The following is a 20,268-nucleotide window of genomic DNA, read 5'->3' as shown; positions in this document are numbered from 1 at the left end:
GCAATACTGTTCTATGTTTTATGAGGGTGGAAGTTTATACAGCAAAACTGTGACTAATGAGAGGCTTCTGATCCGCAATGCTGTTTTTCTTTCCCATGCAGCTGGACTAAATGCCCCTGCAATCATTGTGTCAATGTATAATTCATTAAACATTTGTTTTGATGAAGTTTTATTTAATCTTGACTGCAGAGGAAGAGGAATGTTTACAAAAAATTTTTGTTCGTTGCCAACAATGAACTGCTTCTGCATTACCTGTTGTGAGGATCGTAGTAAAACAGGGTTTTGTGCAGTCTGGTCACTGTGACACTTGGTTGTAATGTTGGATCCTGTATGGCAAGTGTTAAATACATCTACATATATTTGCACTGCGTGTTGGACAATTCCTGTTAAAATGTGCGCAAATTGCTAAGACAGTCTCTACTGAACCTAACTCGGAGTCAGCAACTTCTATTGAACACCATTGTACATGATTATCCAAATTGCACATTAGCTTTGAATGTTAAAATTACTACTATACCCTGTGGCGTCAGCTGATGGTCAGACCACTTACGGTCGAACCCTCATCAGTGGTTTCGAGGGCTGTCATGTGGCGTCATTGGTTAAGAGGAGTGTTCTGCTACATAAGCAGATCTCACCTTGAGATCAAGAGTCGACAGGTAGCTGAGCTCGAGACAACACCCTCGCTCAGCTGCAGCAGCAATGACGATATGTTAGAGGACCAAATTTCCATGTAATGTCTGAATAAAGCAACTGTTTGTTACATTGGTGACCGGCGACAATCCAATTGGGATTTTGGATTTCTCCCGACGCACGCAGCCTCGGGAGACCTGATATCTGCAGCCGACAGCCCAGCCCTGCTGAACGATGCTGCCGCGAACCCGGCCCTACGGTAAGGTATGCTGCAGGCCGCCCGGGTCATTGGGCCTTGTTTGACGGCCGCCAATCGCTCCCGCATGACCCGCCTGGAGCCGACCACCGGGGCTGAGAGGCCGCGGCTGCCGCCGCTCCCCCACCAGCTGCTGCAGGAGCTGCGAGTTTAGCAGCCCTCCCACTCCCAGCATCACCGCCGCCCGCCCAACGGCCCCGGGATCGGGGAGAGAGCGGGCACTCCCATTACCCCGCCGGCTGCTGCTCAAGGCCTACCGATCGAGCGGGCCTACCTGGGGTGGCTGGCCGAAGACATCCTTTTGCACGTCGCCGGCGCGGATTTCAAAGAACCCTGGCTGCCCGTCCGGTCGGTCTGTGGTCGGCCCAGCAGCGGGGTGCGGTCTCGGCCGGTCGTGAGTTGGTGGTCCCACGACGGATTCCCCGGCAGCTTCCAGTCTCCGCCGAGGGCGTGGCAACACAGCCGGTCACCGACAACACCAGCGACGGTGGGTGGAGTCCCTACCTACAGCGGTGGGTTGAGACCCATCGATGCCGGCTGCCCTGCACACATCCAGAAATCGCTTCGGTTGGCCGCCGTTGAAGGCCTCCTCAGCAGGCCGCCAAAATGGCCGCCAAGGCATACTACCATGGCCGCCGCAGCGACTGCAAAAATGGCCGCCGCGGCAGGATGGAAACTACGCTTGGCCTGCTCGGACAGGCGTCAACAACGTCACCTTCCGGCCAGATGCCGGCTCTGCAGTCTAACCGCCATCAACAACGCCATCTCAGGCCGGATGGTGTCTCTGCAACCTGACTGCCAGCAACAGCTCCATTTCAGATCGGATGATGTCACTGCAACCTCCAGTTTTCCAACTTCCAGCACAGCTTCACATCAGACACCGGACAATTTGAACTTTCCTACCACTTTGGACTTGTTTGCTCACTGTAGTTTGTTTTATTTATTTTCACTTTTTTACACTGTAATGACCTAGCCGGGTTTAGCTGTTAGTTTATTCTTTTTCTTTGGTTTGCATTGTTGCCGACATCTCCCAGCCGTTGCTGGGTGCCGTATTTCTCGGGACACGATCCCTTGCTGGTCGATCAGATGCGACTGTCTCGTCCATCCTGCGGCTTTTGCATTGGTCTCCTCGCACCCCTCAGCATGCGGCTGGGGTGGCCCGCAGCCGGAGCTTCGACTGCGTCTGCGGGCCCCACCGTCCCGACCCTCAGCAGGAGCCGCCCTCAACCATGCTTACACACCTTCTTGTAGAAGGTTAACGTGTTCTGTTCCTTTTCGCCTGTGCATTTACGAGTTTTGGCTGCCACGTTTCGTTGGCCTGCTCGTTTTCCTTCCTCCGGTTCTGGGAGGGGGGGCGGGTCCTGTGGCGTCAGCTGATAATTAGACTACTTATGGTCAAACCCTCGTCAGTGGTTATGAGGACTGTCACGTGACGTCATGGGTTATGGGGAGTGTCCTACACAAGAGATCAAGAGTCGACAGGTAGCTGAGCTCGAGACGCCACCCTCGCTCAGCTGCAGGACCAAATTTACATGTAATGTTTGAATAAAGCAACTGTTTGTTCACCACGTCTGGTGCCGCTACAACTTCTTAATTGTTATTCGGGTCATAACGTCATACGTGATAGCAGCAGAATTAGATGATTTGGCCCATCACGTCTACCCCGCCATTCATGACCGATTCATCTCTCCCTCCTAACCCCATTCTCCTGCCTTTTCCCCATAACCCATGTCACCTGGACTAATTAGGAATCAATCTGTGCCCTCCACAACCTTCTGCGGCAAATAATTCCACAGATTCACCTCCCTCTAAATACATTTCTCTTCATCTCCTTCCTAAAGGAATGTCCTTTAATTCTGAGGCATTGACGTCTGATCCCAGACTCTTCCACTAGTGGAAACATTCTCTCCACATCCACTCCATCCAAGCCTTTCACTATTCGGTAAGTTTCAATGAGGTTCCCCTCACTCTTCTAAACTCCAGTGTAAACAGGCCCAGTGCCATCAAACACTCATCATATGGTAACCCACTCAATCCTGGGATCATTCTTGTAAACCTCCTCTGGACCCACTCTAGAGCCAGCACATCCTTTCTCAGAGATTGTTGATCTTCCTGAACTTCCATCTATTTTAGTCTTCCTTGCCATTCAATTACACTTCTACTGTATTAGTCGATATATTTGGGTAAAAATTACGTGATATGTGTTGTTAACCTATATTCAGATTTGGAATGTGTGCAATTAAACCACATATTCATGCCTAGATTTATGCTACAATATATAACTTTACAATATTACATCATTTTAAACATTTATCTTATTAATCTGCTAAATGGTCAAAACCTATTCAATTTTTCAGCTGTAATTATCACAGTTTCCCCCATTATGATACCAATTTTTTGAATTCTAGTTTTTTTTTTGTGTAGTTACGGATTCGTGACCTTGAGAATGCATTGGAAGTGGAAAAATCAAGCCATGCAAACGCAGTGTCAACTTTGGAAATGATCAAGCAACAACTCAGGGATGTTGAATTCTCGTATGAACGGGAGAGAACAAAAGTTGTAGAATCGACAGATCAATTACAGAAGTAAGCGTTTACATAATCTGCCTATTACGGGGTGTGATTTTCCGATGCATTGTATTTTGAAGACAATAAGTGAATCATTGGTAAAAAGTTTAATAACCTCACAAGAACATTGACGCACAATTTTGATTGTTTTGTATTATTCACATTCAAAAACATGCACTTCGTGTGTTTTAAGATCACAAAAGGAATATACTGCTACAAAAACTCAATTGACAATTGAATTGGAAGAGAAGAATGATGCGATTGCCGATCTTTCAAAACGACTTCAAAGGCATGAAGAAAGTTTTGAAAATCTTTGTGATGAAGTAACAAAAGTAAGAATGAACTATATGGAAAACATTCAGCTGTATTGTATCTATGCTTATTTGCAAGATAAAAATGACTATTTATGTACTGACTGGTATATTAGACAATGAAGATAGTTATCAAAAATTACAGCAGGATCGTGATCAGCTGGGTGAAGTATGGCTAATAGAATAATAAGTGTGAGGTGTTGCATTTTGGAAAATCAAATCAGGCCAGTACCTTCACAGTGAACAGTAGGGCCATGGAATGTGATGTAAAGCAGAGGGATGTTAGAGTAATATGTAAGAAGGAACTGCAGATGCTGGCTTAAACTGAAGATAGACGCAAAAAGCTGGAGTAACTCAGCGGGACAGGCAGCATCTCTGGAGAGAAGGAATGGGTGATGTTTCGGGTCTAGACCCTTCTTCAGATTGGTTAGGGATAAGGGAAACGAGAGATATATACGGTGATGTGGAGAGATAAAGAACAATGAATGAAAGATATCCAAAAAGGTAACGATGATAAAGGAAAAAGGTCATTGTAAGATGTTAGTAGGGTGAAAATGAGAAGCTAGTGCAACTTGGGTGGGGGAGGGATGGAGAGAGAGAGGGAATGCCGGGGTTACCTGAAGTGAGAGAAATCAATATTCATACCACTGGGGCTGTAAGCTGCCCAAGCAAAATATGAGATGCTGTTCCTCCAATTGGCATTTAGCCTCACTCTGACAATGGAGGAGACTGACGACAGACAGGTCTGTGTAGGAATGGGAAGGAGAATTAAAGTGTCCAGCAACCGGGAGATCAGGTTGGTTCACGAGGACTGAGTAAAGGTGTTCCGCGAAACGAAGGCCTAGTCTGTGTTTGGTCTCACTGATGTATGAGTCCACATCTTGAACAACGGATACAGTAGATCAGGTTGGAGGAGCTGCAAGTGAACCTCTGCCTTACCCGAAATAACTGTTGGGGTCCCTTGACAGAGTCGAGGAGGTAAAGTTACAAGTATTGCATCTTCTGCGGTTGCAGGGGAAGGTACCTGGGGAAGGGGTGGTTTGGGTCAGAAGGGATGAGTTAACCACGGAGTTGCAGAGGGAACGGTTTCTGCAGAAGGCGGAAAGGTGTGGAGATGGGAAAATGTGGCTAGTGGTGGAATCCCGTTGGAGGTGGCGGATATTTTGGGGGATTATGTGTTGTATGCGACAGCTGATGGGGTGGAAGGTAAGGACTAGGAGGACTCTGTCTCTGTTGCGACTAGAGGGAGGGGGAGCAAGGGCGGAGCTGTGGGGTACCGAGAAGACATGTGTGAGGGCCTCATCTATGATTGGAGAGGGGAATCCCCGTTCCCTAAAGAATGAGGATATCTCGGACATTCTAGTATGGAACACCTCATCTTGGGCGCAAATGCGGCAGAGAGGAATTAGGAGTAGGGGATAGTCTTTGCAGGAAGTAGGGTGCGAAGAAGTGTAGTCAAGATAGTTGTGGGAGTCAGTGGGTTTGTAATAGGTGTCAGTCAATAGTCTATTTATTGTGATGGAGACTGTGAGATCAAGAAAGGGGAGGGAGGTGTCGGTATTGGTCCAAGTAAATTTGAGTGCAAAATGAAAATTGGTGGTGATGTTGATCAACATACCGTCCTATGCAACCGCAGAAGATGCAACCCCTGTGATGGACATGTAATGATGGCGTTTGGCACACTTGCTTTGATTGGAAAGTTTATTGAGTGCAAACGTTGGGATGACATGATGCAGCTGTACAAGTTGTTAGTGAGACTATACTTGGAGCATTATGTGCAGTTCTGCTCACCCAGCTACAGGAAGAATGTCATTAATTTGGAAAGAGTGTTGAAGAGATTCACCAGGATGTTACCTACTTGGGCTTGAGTTATAGGAAGTGGCTGGACAGGGCTGGGACTTTTTCTGTGGAGTATAGAAGGCTGAGTGGTAACCTTATTGATGTACACAAAATCATGAAGGGCTCGGAAAAAGTAAATGGTTATAGTGTTTTTCCTAGTGGAGTGGATTCTAAAGCTTGGGACCTCGGGCAAACTTTTAGATTGAAGGGTAGTCCGTGTCTGGAATCAGCTGCCAGAGGAAGCTATAGATACAGATAGAATTATTCCTTGCAAAATACATTGAATAGACATACGGATTGGAGGGGTTTTGAGGGAGATGGGGCCAAATGCAGGCAAATTAGATTTGTTCAGTTTGACCAGTTTGATCATTATCGACACCTTGTGCCGATGGTCTTGTTTCCATGTTGTATCGGTCTTAAGACCTGAGGTCCCAAGCACAGTAGCACAGGCGATAGAGCTGCTGTCTCACAGCGCCAGAAACCTGGGTTCGATCCTGACCTCGGATGCTGTCCCTGTCGAGTTTGCATGTCCTCCTTGTGACTTTGCTTGGGTGTCCTCCAGGTGCTCAGGTTTCCTCCCACATCGTAAATATGCCTGGGTTAGTAGGTTAATTTTCTTCTGTAAATTGCTCCCAATGTGTAGAGTGGATATGAAAATGGGATAACGTAGAACTAATATGAACGGGAGGAATGATGGTTGGCACGGCCTTGGTGGGCTGAAGGCCCTGTTACCATGCTGTATCCCTAAACTATACTAAAAGACTGAGTTCCCTATGTATAACAATTCTTCTTATAGCCCGGCAATTTACTGTACAGTTTCCTTTGCATTTCCCAAAGTGCAACTACCTCAAACTTATCCTGATTAAAATCTATCTGCCAATTTATATTCCCAAATTCTAAATCCCAAAGGTCTAAATCCTGCTGAATCCTTTGGCAATTTCCCTCACTATACACAACGCTGACAATGTTTATGTGGTCTACAACCTGCTAATCAGCCCACCTACCTGTCATGCAAGTTCGGGATACATAGAGAGCTGGCCGACTAGATAGAGAATTGGCTTCATGGAAGGAAGCAGAGGCTGATGGTGGAATTTGTATTTTAGACTGGAGGCCTGTGACCAGTGGTGGGCCTCAGGGATCATTGCTGGGCATTGCTGTATGTGGTTTGTATTAATGATTTGGATGAGAAAATGTACAAGGCATAATTAGTAAGTTTGCAGATAACACTAAAGTTGATGGCATCTTAGATAGTGAAGATGGTTATCAAACATTAAGGCAGGTTCTTGATCAGCAGGGCTCGTGGGCTGAGGAATGGGTAATGTCATTTAATAGAGGTAACTGCAAGGTATTGCATTTTGGGGACGTCAAACCAGGGCAGGAGCTTTGCAGGAAATGGGTCGGCCTGGGGAGTGTTGTAGAGCAGAAGGATCTAGGAGTGCAGGTTCATAGTTCCCTGAAAGTGATGTCACAGGTAGATAGAGTAGTAAAGAAGGCTTTGGAGACATTGGCCCTCATCAGTCAGGGTACTGAGTATAGAAGTTGGAATGTTATGTTGCTGTTGTACAAGACGTTGGTGGGACCACATTTAGAGTATTTTGTAAGAAGGAACTACAGATGCTGGTTTACACAATATGCTGGAGTAACTCAGCGGGTCTGGCGGCATCTCTGGATAGAAGGAATGGGTGATGTTTTGAGTCGAGACCCTTCTTCAGACTGAGAGTGTGGGGAGAGGGAGCCAGAGATATGGAAGGGTAAGGTGTGAATATGAGATTAAAGGAAGTAGATCAAAGAAAATGTAGCTAGAGGAAGCTGGCAACGAAGCACACTAAGATAAAATTTAATCAGGAGGACAGTCAGAATGGTCGGAGAAGGTGCAAGTGAACCTCTGCCTCATCTGAAAGGACTGTTGGGTTCCTTGGACGGAGTCGAGGGAGGAGGTACAGGAACAGGTGTTGCATCTCCTGCGGTTGCAGGGGAAAGTACCTGAGGAGGGGGTGGTTTGGATGGGAAGGGATGAGTTAACCAGGGAGCTGTGGAGAGAACGGTCTCTACGGTAAGCGGGAAGGGGGATCCTGTTGGAGGTGGGGAAAATATCGGAGGATTATGTACTGTATGTGAGGCTAATGCGTGAAAAGTGAGAACTAGCGGGACTCTGTCCCTGTGGCGACTGGGGGGAGGGGGAGAAAGAGCGAAGCTTTGGGATACTGTTTACACTCTTGTGAGGGCCTTATCTATGATAGAAGAGGGGAACCCCTGTTCCCTAAAGAATGAGGACATCTCAGATGTCCTGGTATGGAACACCTCATCTTGGGCGCGGATGCAGCGTAGACGGAGGAATTGGGAGGAGGGGATAGAGTCTTTGCAGAAGGCAGGGTTCGAAGAAGTGGGAGTCAGTAGGTTTATAATAGATGTCAGTCGATGTGCCACCTCCTCCTGGACTCCTCCTTCCAGCCTTCTACCTTCTCTGCACCTTTTTATTTCTGACTGTCAGCACATCAACCTTCTTGAGTTCTCCACTTCCCTTACCCACTCTAACCACATATTCTCTAACACGCAACCCTCCACTCACTCAGTAACAATCCCAATATTGTTAACAAATCCACTGACAAGGGACAAAGGATGTAGTCTGGTAGGCTGACCTCCAGCGTGTTGAGGCCAGTTGTCCACTCTGACATCTCCTCATACCTACCTCTTGACCATGACGCCACGACGAACCACTGGCTATCATCTTCCAAACCGTAACCAACCTCATCGCCTCTAGCAATCTCTCCTCCACAGCCTCCAAGCTTATAGTTCCCAAACCCCGTATCATCTTCCCAAAATCCACAGGAGGATTGTCCTGGCAGACTATTTGTTTCTACCTGCTTCTGCCTAACTAAACACAAAACCCCACCTTATCCAATCCATTCTGACCTGCATCTGAAACTGATCCTTACATTTCACCCAGCAGTCTCTGCATCCAACACATCCATATTCGATATTTCTACAAAAGGACACTTTGCAGGATGACTCAGTCTGCTGAGTTACTCCAGCATTTTATAGTTTTATCTGAAAACAAGGTGCTAATGTCGCTGGTCTGCACCAGTGAGCCCTTTTATCACCCACCGCACGGTCTGTGGACAGAGCTGTTGTTGTGGCTCACATTGTAGCCCCTGGCGACTGTGGTCTTTTCTTGCCGCTGTCAACGATGACATGCTCAGTCTCCGTGGGGCTCCCCCCCCCACCTGCTGCCACTTCCAAGGTGGAGTATGTTGGTAATTCCGGGGAGAAGGAGGAGGAGAGAGCGTGGGGGTTGGAGGCCAAGTGGACAGGGTGACAAGGGAAGGAGGTGGAGGCAGTCGAGCGGGGAGGAGACAAAGCCACGCCGCCGACAGAAAGAAGCAACAGACAGGTGGGAAGTGAGGGAGTCCCACAGTAACTGAGCACTTCCTGTCAGTGGTGGCGGCCTGAAGAAAGTGCTTTCCACAGGAGCTACAATGTGAGCCACAACACCAGATATTTCAACCAGACTGAGCGGTGGCTGAAGAAGGGCTTGCTGGTGCACCTTGCGAGTTGAATGGCAACGGAAACCGGGGCTCTGAGTCCGGGGAGATAGTGAGAGTGGGGGGTAGCATCGGCAGGTTCGTTGGCTATACCCAAAATCCGTTATAAAGGGGTTCGTTAAAATGCGGGTTTGTTATAGCAATATTACAAAATTTTGAGATTTAAAAAATCAAGTCTGCAATTTATCCCATCAGATAAAGCACAAAAAGAAGTTTAATTTGACACCTAATTCACTTTCATATCTTCAGTATTAAAAAAGTTATGGCCATTTTCATACTCGGAAATTAGCATCTTGTTCCCTATTGATTTTCCATTGACTTAACACAAAAGCTGTGATCGAGGACAGTGAAATGGCCATAACTTTATTAAAAATTAAGAGAACTGAAAGACATTTTCAGTTATTATAGATTGAAGCATTCAGAAACAAATATTAAACAATCTTACTTGGATGGCCTGAAATTAAAGCATATAATTAGTTAGTTTCCCAATTGTAGCTAATTCCAAACTTCAATTACTAGATCTAAACATCTAACATTTTTAAATAGCCTAAGTGTCCAAATAACATTCACAAAGAATTCACAATAAAACATGACTTTTAAATCTCATTTACATTAATTTATAGGCCAAATGGAAGGAATTAAGTGTTCAATTGCTGTAAATTAATGGCCATTTAAATCAGCTTTCAAGTGGGATCCTGTGGAACTCTGTGGAACGCGCTGGTTTGGAACGTTCCCATTTCGGTGGATTTGTACCCCATATGCCCAGAAAAATACTGCAGGATTTAATGGGCCCCCAAATTAGCTACTCGCAACATAAAATTTTGTATAAAGGGATCTTAAGAAGCGCTTTTTAATGTAAAAATAAACAACCTACCTTCCGTTGTCCCCTACATGAGATCCGTCCCGTTGTCGGTGGTCGCGGGTTTAGAGGATGATTTTTAACCTAATATAACAATTAAATTAACCAATATAGTTTAAAAATACCTGCAGCGAACGGACCTCGCAGCAATTTTTCGTCAGCAACTAAGTAATAATAATAATAATGGATGGGGCTGAACAACCTCGATTTGAATAGCCTAGAGAAAATCGCGTTTTAAACCCGCACCCCCTCTCAAAGGCGCCAAAATCGCGCACACGGGCAGCGACAGATCTGCAGCGCCACTGAAGGTAGGTTTTGCAACATACCTATTTGTTACATGTTATTTACTTCTGTTCCATGCTTCTGAATGTTAGTTCCTTTGTTTGGAAATATATTTATTGAATCCAAATTTTATTTCTCTTATAAGGCAAAGAAGCGTCATGCTTTCCTGGAAGAGACATATGGGGGCAGCATGAGAGAGCTGGAACTCCTTTTGGCTAATTTTGCTGTGTCAGGCTCACGGTCATCAGGTTAGTTTGTGGTGTGAAATGACAGATGTAGCTGTCAGTGTTCCAAGCAACATTGCATGGTGTGAGTTCTGCAGATGCCTCCATAATCCCCTTTGTCAACATGCCAAGATTTGATGATATGATATGAGTGGTCTTCCCAGCAGTGCAATGGCCAAGCAGACTGAGAGAAGGTGACACAATGTGGGCCTATTGCTGTTGAACTAGTGCTTGATTTACAAGTGTCAGGGTCAGCGTGACAGGCAGTAAGAGCGAGCTTGTTATATCTAATTCCTGCAGGGAAAGAGGCACTCATGGATTTCTAAGTAAAATGCCTGGAAAGGAACCAGATGTTTTTTTTCTCTGTTCTTTGAGCCAAAACACTGCAGCTTCTCAAACAGCTTGGTTATTGCCAACTTAGGAAGGTTATTTAGGACAACAATGTGCATTGTGTTTCTCAGAAGATCATAGAAGTGATCGGTATATATACAGTATTGAAAAACGTTTTAATAACTTGGCAATAAATGCAGTTCACAATTTTTCCCATTTTAAAGCACAAGGATTTCACAGAGACGGACATGGAATGCCGTGTGAATTTAATTACTTTCTACAGCCAGAGAGGGTGATTAAGAGATTCACAAGAATGTTACCAGGACTGGAGGGCTTAAGTTATAAGGAGAGACTTGTACTGCTCCGGAAGAGATCCCAATGGTCCAAAAATCAAAATCCCTGTCCCCTGCACTAATTCCACAGCCAGACATTCATCTGTCCTATCTTCCTGCTCCTATCCTCACTAGCACATGGCACTGAGAGTAACCCAGAGATCACTAACCTGGTGGTCCTGCATTTTAGCCTTTTGCCGAACTCCCTATAATTATTTTACAAAACTTCATTCCTTTTCCAACACATGTCATTTGTGCCGACATGCGCAATAACATTTGCCCTGAGCAGGGCTCTCACTTAACCTTTTTTCTCTGTTGTCAGACGGGCAACCTAGGCAGCTTTTTAGGTTGCCAAATGACAGTTTAGGTGGTCATTTAAGACGGCTTGCATGACACGTGCGATAATGTGCTCGGACGAAGTGTGTAGTTACCAGTCGGAATTATGCTCAATGAAGCATTCACATATTATTTCTTCATCAAATAAAGTCACAAACTAATGATATTCACCAATCAAGACATGATATATACCACAATAACATGCAGCAAAATTATAATACAGTATCTCAACTCTTTTTACACATTGCAACGAACCGCTCACTCCGTAACTCCCTGGTCAATTCGTCCCATCCCACCCAAACCACCCCCTCTCCTGGCACTTTCCCTTGCAACCGCAGGAAGTGCTACACATTGCTTTACCTCCCTCCTTGACTCCATCAAGGACCCAAGCAGTCTTTCCAGGTGCGGCAGAGGTTCACCTGCACCTCCTCCAACCTCATCTATTGCATCCGCTGCTCCGGTTATCAGCTGCTCTACATCGGTGAGACCAAGCATAGGCTTGGCGATCGTTTCGCCCAACACCTCCGCTCGGTTCGCATTAACTAACCTGATCTCCCGGTGGCTCAGCACTTCAACTCCCCTTCCCATTCCGAATCTGACCTTTCTGTCCTGGGCCTCCTCCATGGCCAGAGTGAGGCCCACCGTAAATTGGAGGAGCAGCACCTCATATTTCGCTTGTGCAGTTTATACTCCAGCGGTATGAACATTTTCTTCTCCAATTTCAGGTAGTCCCTGCTTGCTCCTCCCCTTCCCAGCTCTCCCTCAGCCCACTGTCTCTGGTTCTTCCTTTCTTCTCCCCCCCCCCCCCCCCCCCCACCCTCACATCAGTCTGAAGAAGGGTCTCGACCCGAAAGGTCGCCTATTTCCTTCGCTCCATAGATGCTGCCTCACCCGCTGAGTTTCTCCAGCATTTTTGTCTACTCATTCACACGTTCTGTTATCCCACTTTCCTCACCCACTCCCTACACATTAGGGACAATTTTACAGAGCCAAGTTAACCTACAAAGCCAATGCGTCTTTGGGATGTGGGAGGAAACCCACACGTTTGCAGGGAGAATGTGCAAATTCAACACAGACTGTGCCCGAGGACAGGATCGAACACAGATCTCTGACGTGTGAGGCAGCAAGCCCACCAGCTGACCCCTGACCCCCACCCCCCACATAAAGCAAACCAGAGAACATTAACACATACTTTTAATTTAAAACACATTAAAAGTAACAAAAAAGACGAAAAAAAGACAGACAGATTGTTGGCGCGGCTGCCATCCCTGACAATTTTTGGCAATTAAATCCACAGATTCACCATCCTCTGACTAAAGAAAATCCTCCTCATCTCCTTTCTAATGGTACCTCCTTTTATTCTGAGGCCGTGCCCTCTGGTCGTAGACTCTCCCACAAGTGGAAACATCCTCTCCACATCCACTCTATCCAGCCCTTTCTTTATTTCATGGTACGTTTCATGAGATCCCCCTCTTTCCATCTTTGTATCATCAGCAATCTTGGCCACAATTCCATCATCCAAATCATTAATATACAACGTGAAAAGTAGCAGACCCAACACTGACCCTGATCATCTCTACCCACCAGTAGCCAACCAGAAAAACCCCACTTTATTCCCACTCTTTGCCTTCTGCCATTAAGTCAATCTTCTATCCATGCTAGTATCTTCCTAATACCATGGGCAGCCTCACATGCTGCACCTTATCAAAGATCTTCTGAAAATCTTCATGCTCTGGCACTTACCATTTTTTTTCCTCATTGTTACAATTTTCCAATTAAGCAACTTACTGTCAATCTCCTCAGTACCACTTCCAACACAACCACATATTTCCTACAATATTGTGACCTGTACTCAAATTGTAAAAAAACAAGTTTGTAAACAATTTGAACTAATTTCACTACTATTCTACGCATCTGGAAAATATATGCCTTTTAATTACCATAAAGACCACCTCCATTTACTCAAAATAATATATGAACGTACCATTCAAGGTCCCTTTATGCCACCATACCACACAATATCCTGCTATTGTTTGTAATATCCCAGTGCTTAGTCCCTCTGAAATGCATTAGTTTACATCTGTGAAGTAAAGAAGGCATATGGCATAGATAGGCACAAAATGATGGAGTAACTCAATTAGGTCAGGACTCTGTTTCAGGTCAGGACTCTTCATCAGACTGACTGTAGTTGGGAGAGTGAGGGAAAAAAACTGGAAGCAAAAAAAAAGGACAGACCAGGGCCTCACCGTAGTACTGACTGCTGTTAAGACACTTCCATTGACTGCCCCGGTAGCAGGTCCACATGTCTTTCTCAATGGTAAAAACAGGAGAAATACTCTTTAAGGATCTTGCCCATCTCCCGTCGCTCCACACAGAGTTGACCACTTTGATTCCTGAGGGGCCCCATTCTCTAAGTACCGTTTTCCCTTCACTGTACGTACAAAATCTCTTGGGATTATCCTTAATATTATCTGCCAGAGCTATCTCCTGTCCAGTTTTTGCCCTCCTGATTTCCTTTTGTAGCTTGCTCCTCAGTTCTGAAATTCCTCCAGGGCTGCACTCCAGGGGATACAGGCATATCCCAGCTGCCTATACCTGGGATGAGGTTTCAATTTTTATGTCATTTAAATGTTGTGATTTCTGACTAAATTGTGTACTCTTTGGCTGAGGTTTCTAACTATGTTGTGATGATATGAAATGTAAAAGTTTATTTATCTTTCTTTTTTCTACTTTAGTCAATCTAAGGGACAAAGATAAGTTGTTAAACCCCTCTGTCGTCCTTGAGAATTTGAGGCAAACCATGACAGATTACCAGAGCAGGCTAGAAGACACGTCTAATGAGGTAATACTCGCATTGTTTGGTGCCTAAGATCCAACCCATGGTGTGTGGCAGTATTAGCTACCCACTCATTACAAAGGGCATAGAAAATTTTAGTCCAGCATTGGTAGCTTTTGATACCTGTGACGGGAGAGTACAATGTAAGAAAGGCACACCATATTATAGTGCCTCCTCATCATTTCAGATATGAACTTGTTAAATGCCGCACTGGATTCTAATGGTGCTTTTGTCTGATAAGTTGCAAAATATATCTTCTAATGCTTCCTTGCATATTTACTAATTTGGCTATTTGCTGATGAGCAGACCACCAGAAAGATTGCATTCTCTGATTACAGAATTTCATGTGTTTTATATGTCTGCATCTTTGTTTTGCAAAGGAGAGTTGAGATAATTATGTTGCATTTCAAAGGGCATTGAATATGACAGAAATACATTTTGAACAGCTGTTTAAAAAAAACTTTTTGATGCCTCAGCATCAGGAATATACTGTAGTATAGTAGATGTTTAATAGAAATCTGCTGATGCTGAACTATTGAGTGCAAAAGTAACGAGAACATGATAAATTGTTACTCAGATAAATGTCATACGATCTCCAGCAGTGCAAAGGGATTGATTTAGCAGGCTTTGGCTCCAAAAGTATCTTTAGATGTGAACCTGTGCCAGACAGCAGAGTGGAGACAAGGAGGGTGGCTCTCGTGGAAGCCAAAGGGAATAGTTTGACAGAAAGAAGAATGAACTGCTGGGGAAAATAAATCGCAGGCTATGGAGTCCAACTGATGGTCTATCTTGAGATATACAAGTACAGTGACTTGTGACTGACCCTACAGTTGTCACTATGTGCCAAAGACTGATTCACAGCCATACAAGGAATGAAAGGACACAATCTGCCAGCTACTATTGCAATAGATATCTCAAATTTGTGATTCATTCTCGCTTAACCACCAGGATTCATTTTAGTTTGTGTGGATTGAGGGATGTTGTATTGGCCTGCATTGTGCACCCCATCTAATGATCTCTCCAATTTAAGTTGCTTTCCCTGCACCATTGACAGCTCTTCTGATTGATTTATTTTTACTTCAGTCACATTACCTAACTTCTAACGAATCTTCAAGAATAATTTTTGTGATTATTTTGCCAATATCATATTGAGGACATGCTTTTGACATATCGCAGCACAATCCCAACCAAATTTTAATTCCCCAAGTATAATGTCACTCATCCAAAGTCTTATATGCTTTTATACAATGACTTGGTGGAGTGTATCAAAAGGATAATAGTGTATTGCTATTACAGCAAAAACAGAAATTCAACAAAGACGCAAAACGCTGGAGTGATTCAGCTGTCAGGCAGCCCTTCCAGTCTTCTAACTTTCTTTACCCCCTACCCCTGTGATCAGACTGAAGAAGGGTCCCGACCCGAAATGTCAACTATCCATGTTCACCAGAGATGCTGCCTGACCTGCTGAGTTACTCCAGCATTTTGTGTATTTCCTTGGTAAACCAGCATCTGCAGTTTCGTGTGACAACAGGAATTAAAACGATTTGTCCATTGACGGCTGGCTTCTTGACACCATTCTGATGTGATCTGTAGGTCAGCAAACTTATCGACAGAGGAATTATTGGAACTAGGTGACGTTGAGACCCTTCATCAGACTGATGTGGGGGGGCGGATGGGAAGAAGAAAGGAAGAGGTGGAGACTCTAGGCTGTGGGCGAGCTGGGAAGGGGAGGGGAAGGAGGGAGAAAGCAAGGGCTACCTGAAAATGGAGAAGTCAATGTTCATACCGCTGGGGTGTAAACTGCCCAAGCGAAATATGAGGTGCTGCTCTTCCAATTTGGAGTGGGACTCACTCTGGCCATGAACGAGGCCCAGGACAGAAAGGTCAGATTCGGAATGGGAGGGGGAGTTGAAGTGCTGAGCCACCGGGAGATCAGGTTGGTTAAAGCGAACCGAGTGGAGGTGTTGGGCGAAGCGATCGCCAAGCCTGTGCTTGGTCTCACCGATGTAGAGCAGTTGACACCTAGAGCAGCAGATGCAATAGATGAGGTTGGAGGAGGTGCAGGTGAACCTCTGCCTCACCTGGAAAGACTGCTTAGGTCCTTGGATGGAGTCGAGGGGGGAGGTAAAGCGACAAGTGTGGCATTTCCGGCGGTTGCAAGGGAAAGTACCGGGGGAAGGGGTGGTTTGGGTGGGAAGGGACGAATTGACCGGGGAGTTACGGAGGGAGCGGTCTCTGATGACAGCCGAAAGGGGAGGAGATGGGAAGATGTGGCCAGTGGTGGGATCCTGTTGGAGGTTGCAAAAATGACGGAGGATTATTTGTTATATGTGACGGCTGGTGGGGTGGAAGGTGAGAACAAGGGGGACTCTGTCCTTGTTAAGAGTGGGAGGATGGGGAATGAGAGCAGAGCTACGGGATATAGAGGAGACCCTGGTGAGAGCCACATCTATAGTTGAAGAGGGGAACCCCCATTCCCTAAAGAATGAGGTCATCTCCGATGCCCTGGTTTGGAACACCTCATCCTGGGTGTAGATGCGGCGTGGAAGAAGGAATTGGGAGTAGGGGATAGAGTCCTTACAGGAAGCAGGGTGGGAAGAAGTCTAGTCCAGATAGCCATGGGAGTCAAAAGATGGAGATTTTTCCAGCTTCTTTAGATAAAAGTTGGGACTCTAGAGTGAATGAGTTAACTGACCACTCAACAATAATGTAGTGGATGAAAATCAAAAACTACAGATGCAGTTTTTCAACTTCAAACGCTAACTGTCTTTCTTTCCACAAATTGTTGAGTTTTTCCAGTAATTACTATTTTTATTGTGAACTAGACTAAGTGGGACCCATAGTATGGGTGTTGTGGGCCGAAGGGACTGGTTTCCAGAGGGCTAGTATGGACATTGTGGCTGAATGGATTCTTGGGCTGACAGCTCAGTCACTCAACCCTGGTGGGCTGGCAGCTCAGTCACTCAGTTCTTACTCATAGGTCATAGAGTCATACAGCGTGGAAGCTTCAGCCCAACTTGCCCACGCCGACCTACATGTCCCATCTACACTAGTCCCAACTGCCTGCTTTTGTCCCATATCCCTCTAAACTTATCCTATCCAAGCACCTGTCTAAATGTTTCTTAAACGTTGTGATAGTACCAGCCCCAACTACTCCCTCTGGCAATTCGTTCCGTACACCTACCACCCTTTGTGTGAAAAAGTTGCAACTTGGGTTCCTGGTAAATTTTTCCCCCCTCACCTTAAACATATCCACCGGCTCGATTCCCCTACTCTGGGTAAAATACTGCATTTACAGGGTGTCTATATATCTTATTCAGTATTGTCTCTCCTTGTAAATATGACCTAGCAAGAGGTCATTACAAGAGGAAAAAGTGAGAAAGTACACATTTTTTTTAGCATACCTTTGTATTTATAACTGAGATTTGAGTCAGTCTAGGCTTGAAGTAAACCACTATAGAGACAATAAGGGTTCTACTGAGACAAATTTGAAGGCTCAAAACTGAAAACAGAGAATCTGTTACTGCACTGATTTAGTTCCACATGCAATAGGAGCTTGCACACTTTTTGCACAAGGGGAGATGGGGACGATGACGTTTTATTTGCCTGACATTTGTGCAGTATGGGCAATGCCAAGAGTAAAAATTGTCAGCTGAATAGTGTTGGTGTTAGATATGATGTTCAACAAGAGCATGGTGTAAATACATCAATAGATTTATAGTGCTTAAATTAGATCCTCTTTCCTTCTCTCTCTCTCTCTCTCTCTCTCTCTCTCTCTCTCTCTCTCTCTCTCTCTCTCTCTCTCTCTCTCTCTCTCTCTCTCTCTCTCTCTCTCTCACTCTCCCACAATCTCTATCTCACAATCCAGTTGCCAGCAGCAATGTATGAAATTCTGTTCCCCAAGTAAATATTAGTACAAAGATGCTATCATGGCAAAATCAATTTTAAAAGATGATAAAACAATACGTTTTATAAACAGGAATAGTTTTGTTGTTTTGACAGACAATTTCTTGCTGGATTTGATGTCAAATTTGTCAACCATGAAAGTTAAAAAGTACAAATATTTGAAACTAAGCATTTGTATGCAAAACATTACACAAGCAATTGGTGAGAAGAAAAATAATCTCATTTGGATGGGTATAAAATATGAAATGTGCATGGCTCTGTAGAAACAAAAACTGAAGCATTTAGATATTGAATTCTGCAGAACCAAACTTTAATACATATTCTAATTTACATATTTTTATATTTTGCTGAAGCTAAACAGAGTGAAGGATTTGTACGACAAGATAAATGAGCAGTGTGAGGCATATAAAGAACTGATTTGGTCAAGGAATGAAAATCGTGAGGTACGACGCTCTTTGATCAGATGTAACTATTCCGGTTATATAAATAAACCTCTCACTCTCTCTCCCCGCCCCCTTTCTCCCCCGCCCCCTTTCACCCCCGCCCCCTTTCTCCCCTGCCCCCTTCCTCCCCACCCCCATCTATCTCTCCCTCAAGCACTTTGTTTCCCTCAGGCATTCTTCCTCTGGTTGTCCCCTTGTTCTATATTCAATGGCCTTGTTTATATACCTTTTACTTTTATGCATTCTTTCAAAGTCTCATGCTGCCTCCCAATTTGTGTTTTACAACCACGTCTGTCTCTCTTGTGCTGTTGTATTTAGCATTGCTCTGTCTTGACCACTTGCCCAATTGCTGTTGCCTTACATTCATTTCTATCTCATACACTTATGTGCTTTCATGCTCTTCATTTAGTAACTGATTTTTCTATGGTTTGCATGCCAAATGAGGTAGAGAATGTCTTATTTTAATAAACATCAATTCTTGTTGCACAGAAAATTCAGGAAGAATTGGCTGTTACAAATAAAAAGTTAAACCACTGGCGAAGCGAATGTGCTGAAAAGGATGCTCTTATTGATGCTATGAGCATGGACCTACAAAATGTGAAACATTGCTTTGAGAGGGAGAAAAATTCCATTGTTGAAGCTAAAAATGAAATTCAAAAGCTCACACGAGCTCATCAAGTGGATGTAGAGGTATTGTGATGGACAGTAAGATAAATTCTCATGTTGAATATATGTATTAAGATGCAAATTCCTAGAATGTGGCCTGTTTCATTATGTTTTTTTGATGCTGATGGTCAAACTCACTCTGCTGTGCAGTTTCATTTCTGAGGCAAGTATATAGGCATAGAGTTGTACTATGCAAAAACAGGCCCTTCGGCCCAACTCGTACATGACGATCAAGGAGTAGGATAGGAAAGAAGTAGAGGGACTAGCTTAGATTGGGCATGTTGGTCAGCATGGATGAGTTGGGCCGAAGATAGACACCAAATGCTGGAGTAACTCAGCGGGTCAGGCAGCACCTCTGGAGAAAAGGAATAGGTGACGGTTCAGGTCGAAACCCTTCTTCAAATCTGAAGAGCCTGTTTCTATGCTGTTTGACTGGCTCTAAGGAATCCTCCTCAACTGTTCAAATTTGCCTTCAATTGGCCCATCCAAACCTTTCTTTTCCATGTGTAAATGACATTTAAACCTTATAATTGTACCCACCCTTATGCTTCCTCTGGCAAATAAAAGTCACAAGGTGCTGGAGTAACTCAGTGTGTCAGGCTGCATCTCTGGGGAACATGGATAGGTGACGTTTCGGGTCAGGACCTTTCTTCAAACTGACATGGGGATAAAGATCTCTACTGCAAACTCACTGACTCCATTCTAGGACATCCGAGATGTCATCTTTCTTTAGTAAATGTGGTTTCACCACGTCACAAATGGATTCCTCACATGCATCTCCTCTGTGTCCCCAGAAGGAACAATGATATGGTTCCCCTGGTCCTGCAGATACCACTCCCTCCGCAACTCCTTGATTCACTCGAACTACCCCCTCCACAGGTACTTTCCCCTGAAACCGCAGGAGAAGTA

At 44.8% G+C, this 20,268-nt stretch overlaps 1 protein-coding gene across 8 annotated transcripts in view; it reads left to right on the top strand.

Annotated features, from left to right (window-relative positions):
• The window catches only part of ccdc171 (coiled-coil domain containing 171), a 244,842-nt gene that overhangs the window by 60,257 nt on the left and 164,317 nt on the right, over positions 1-20,268 (top strand). For all 8 annotated transcript variants that reach the window (XM_033018273.1, XM_033018275.1, XM_033018269.1 and 5 more), the window contains 6 exons: positions 3,311-3,471; positions 3,647-3,785; positions 10,432-10,534; positions 14,244-14,350; positions 18,604-18,693; positions 19,183-19,383. In XM_033018273.1, the coding sequence (XP_032874164.1) occupies positions 3,311-3,471; positions 3,647-3,785; positions 10,432-10,534; positions 14,244-14,350; positions 18,604-18,693; positions 19,183-19,383 (801 nt within the window). The remainder of the gene's footprint in view (positions 1-3,310; positions 3,472-3,646; positions 3,786-10,431; positions 10,535-14,243; positions 14,351-18,603; positions 18,694-19,182; positions 19,384-20,268) is intronic.

The sequence above is a fragment of the Amblyraja radiata genome, chromosome 3 (genome assembly GCF_010909765.2).
Source record: "Amblyraja radiata isolate CabotCenter1 chromosome 3, sAmbRad1.1.pri, whole genome shotgun sequence".
Taxonomy (NCBI): Eukaryota; Metazoa; Chordata; class Chondrichthyes; order Rajiformes; family Rajidae; genus Amblyraja; species Amblyraja radiata.
Note: the sequence above shows the minus strand (reverse complement) of the source record. Positions and strands in the feature narration are given on the sequence as shown.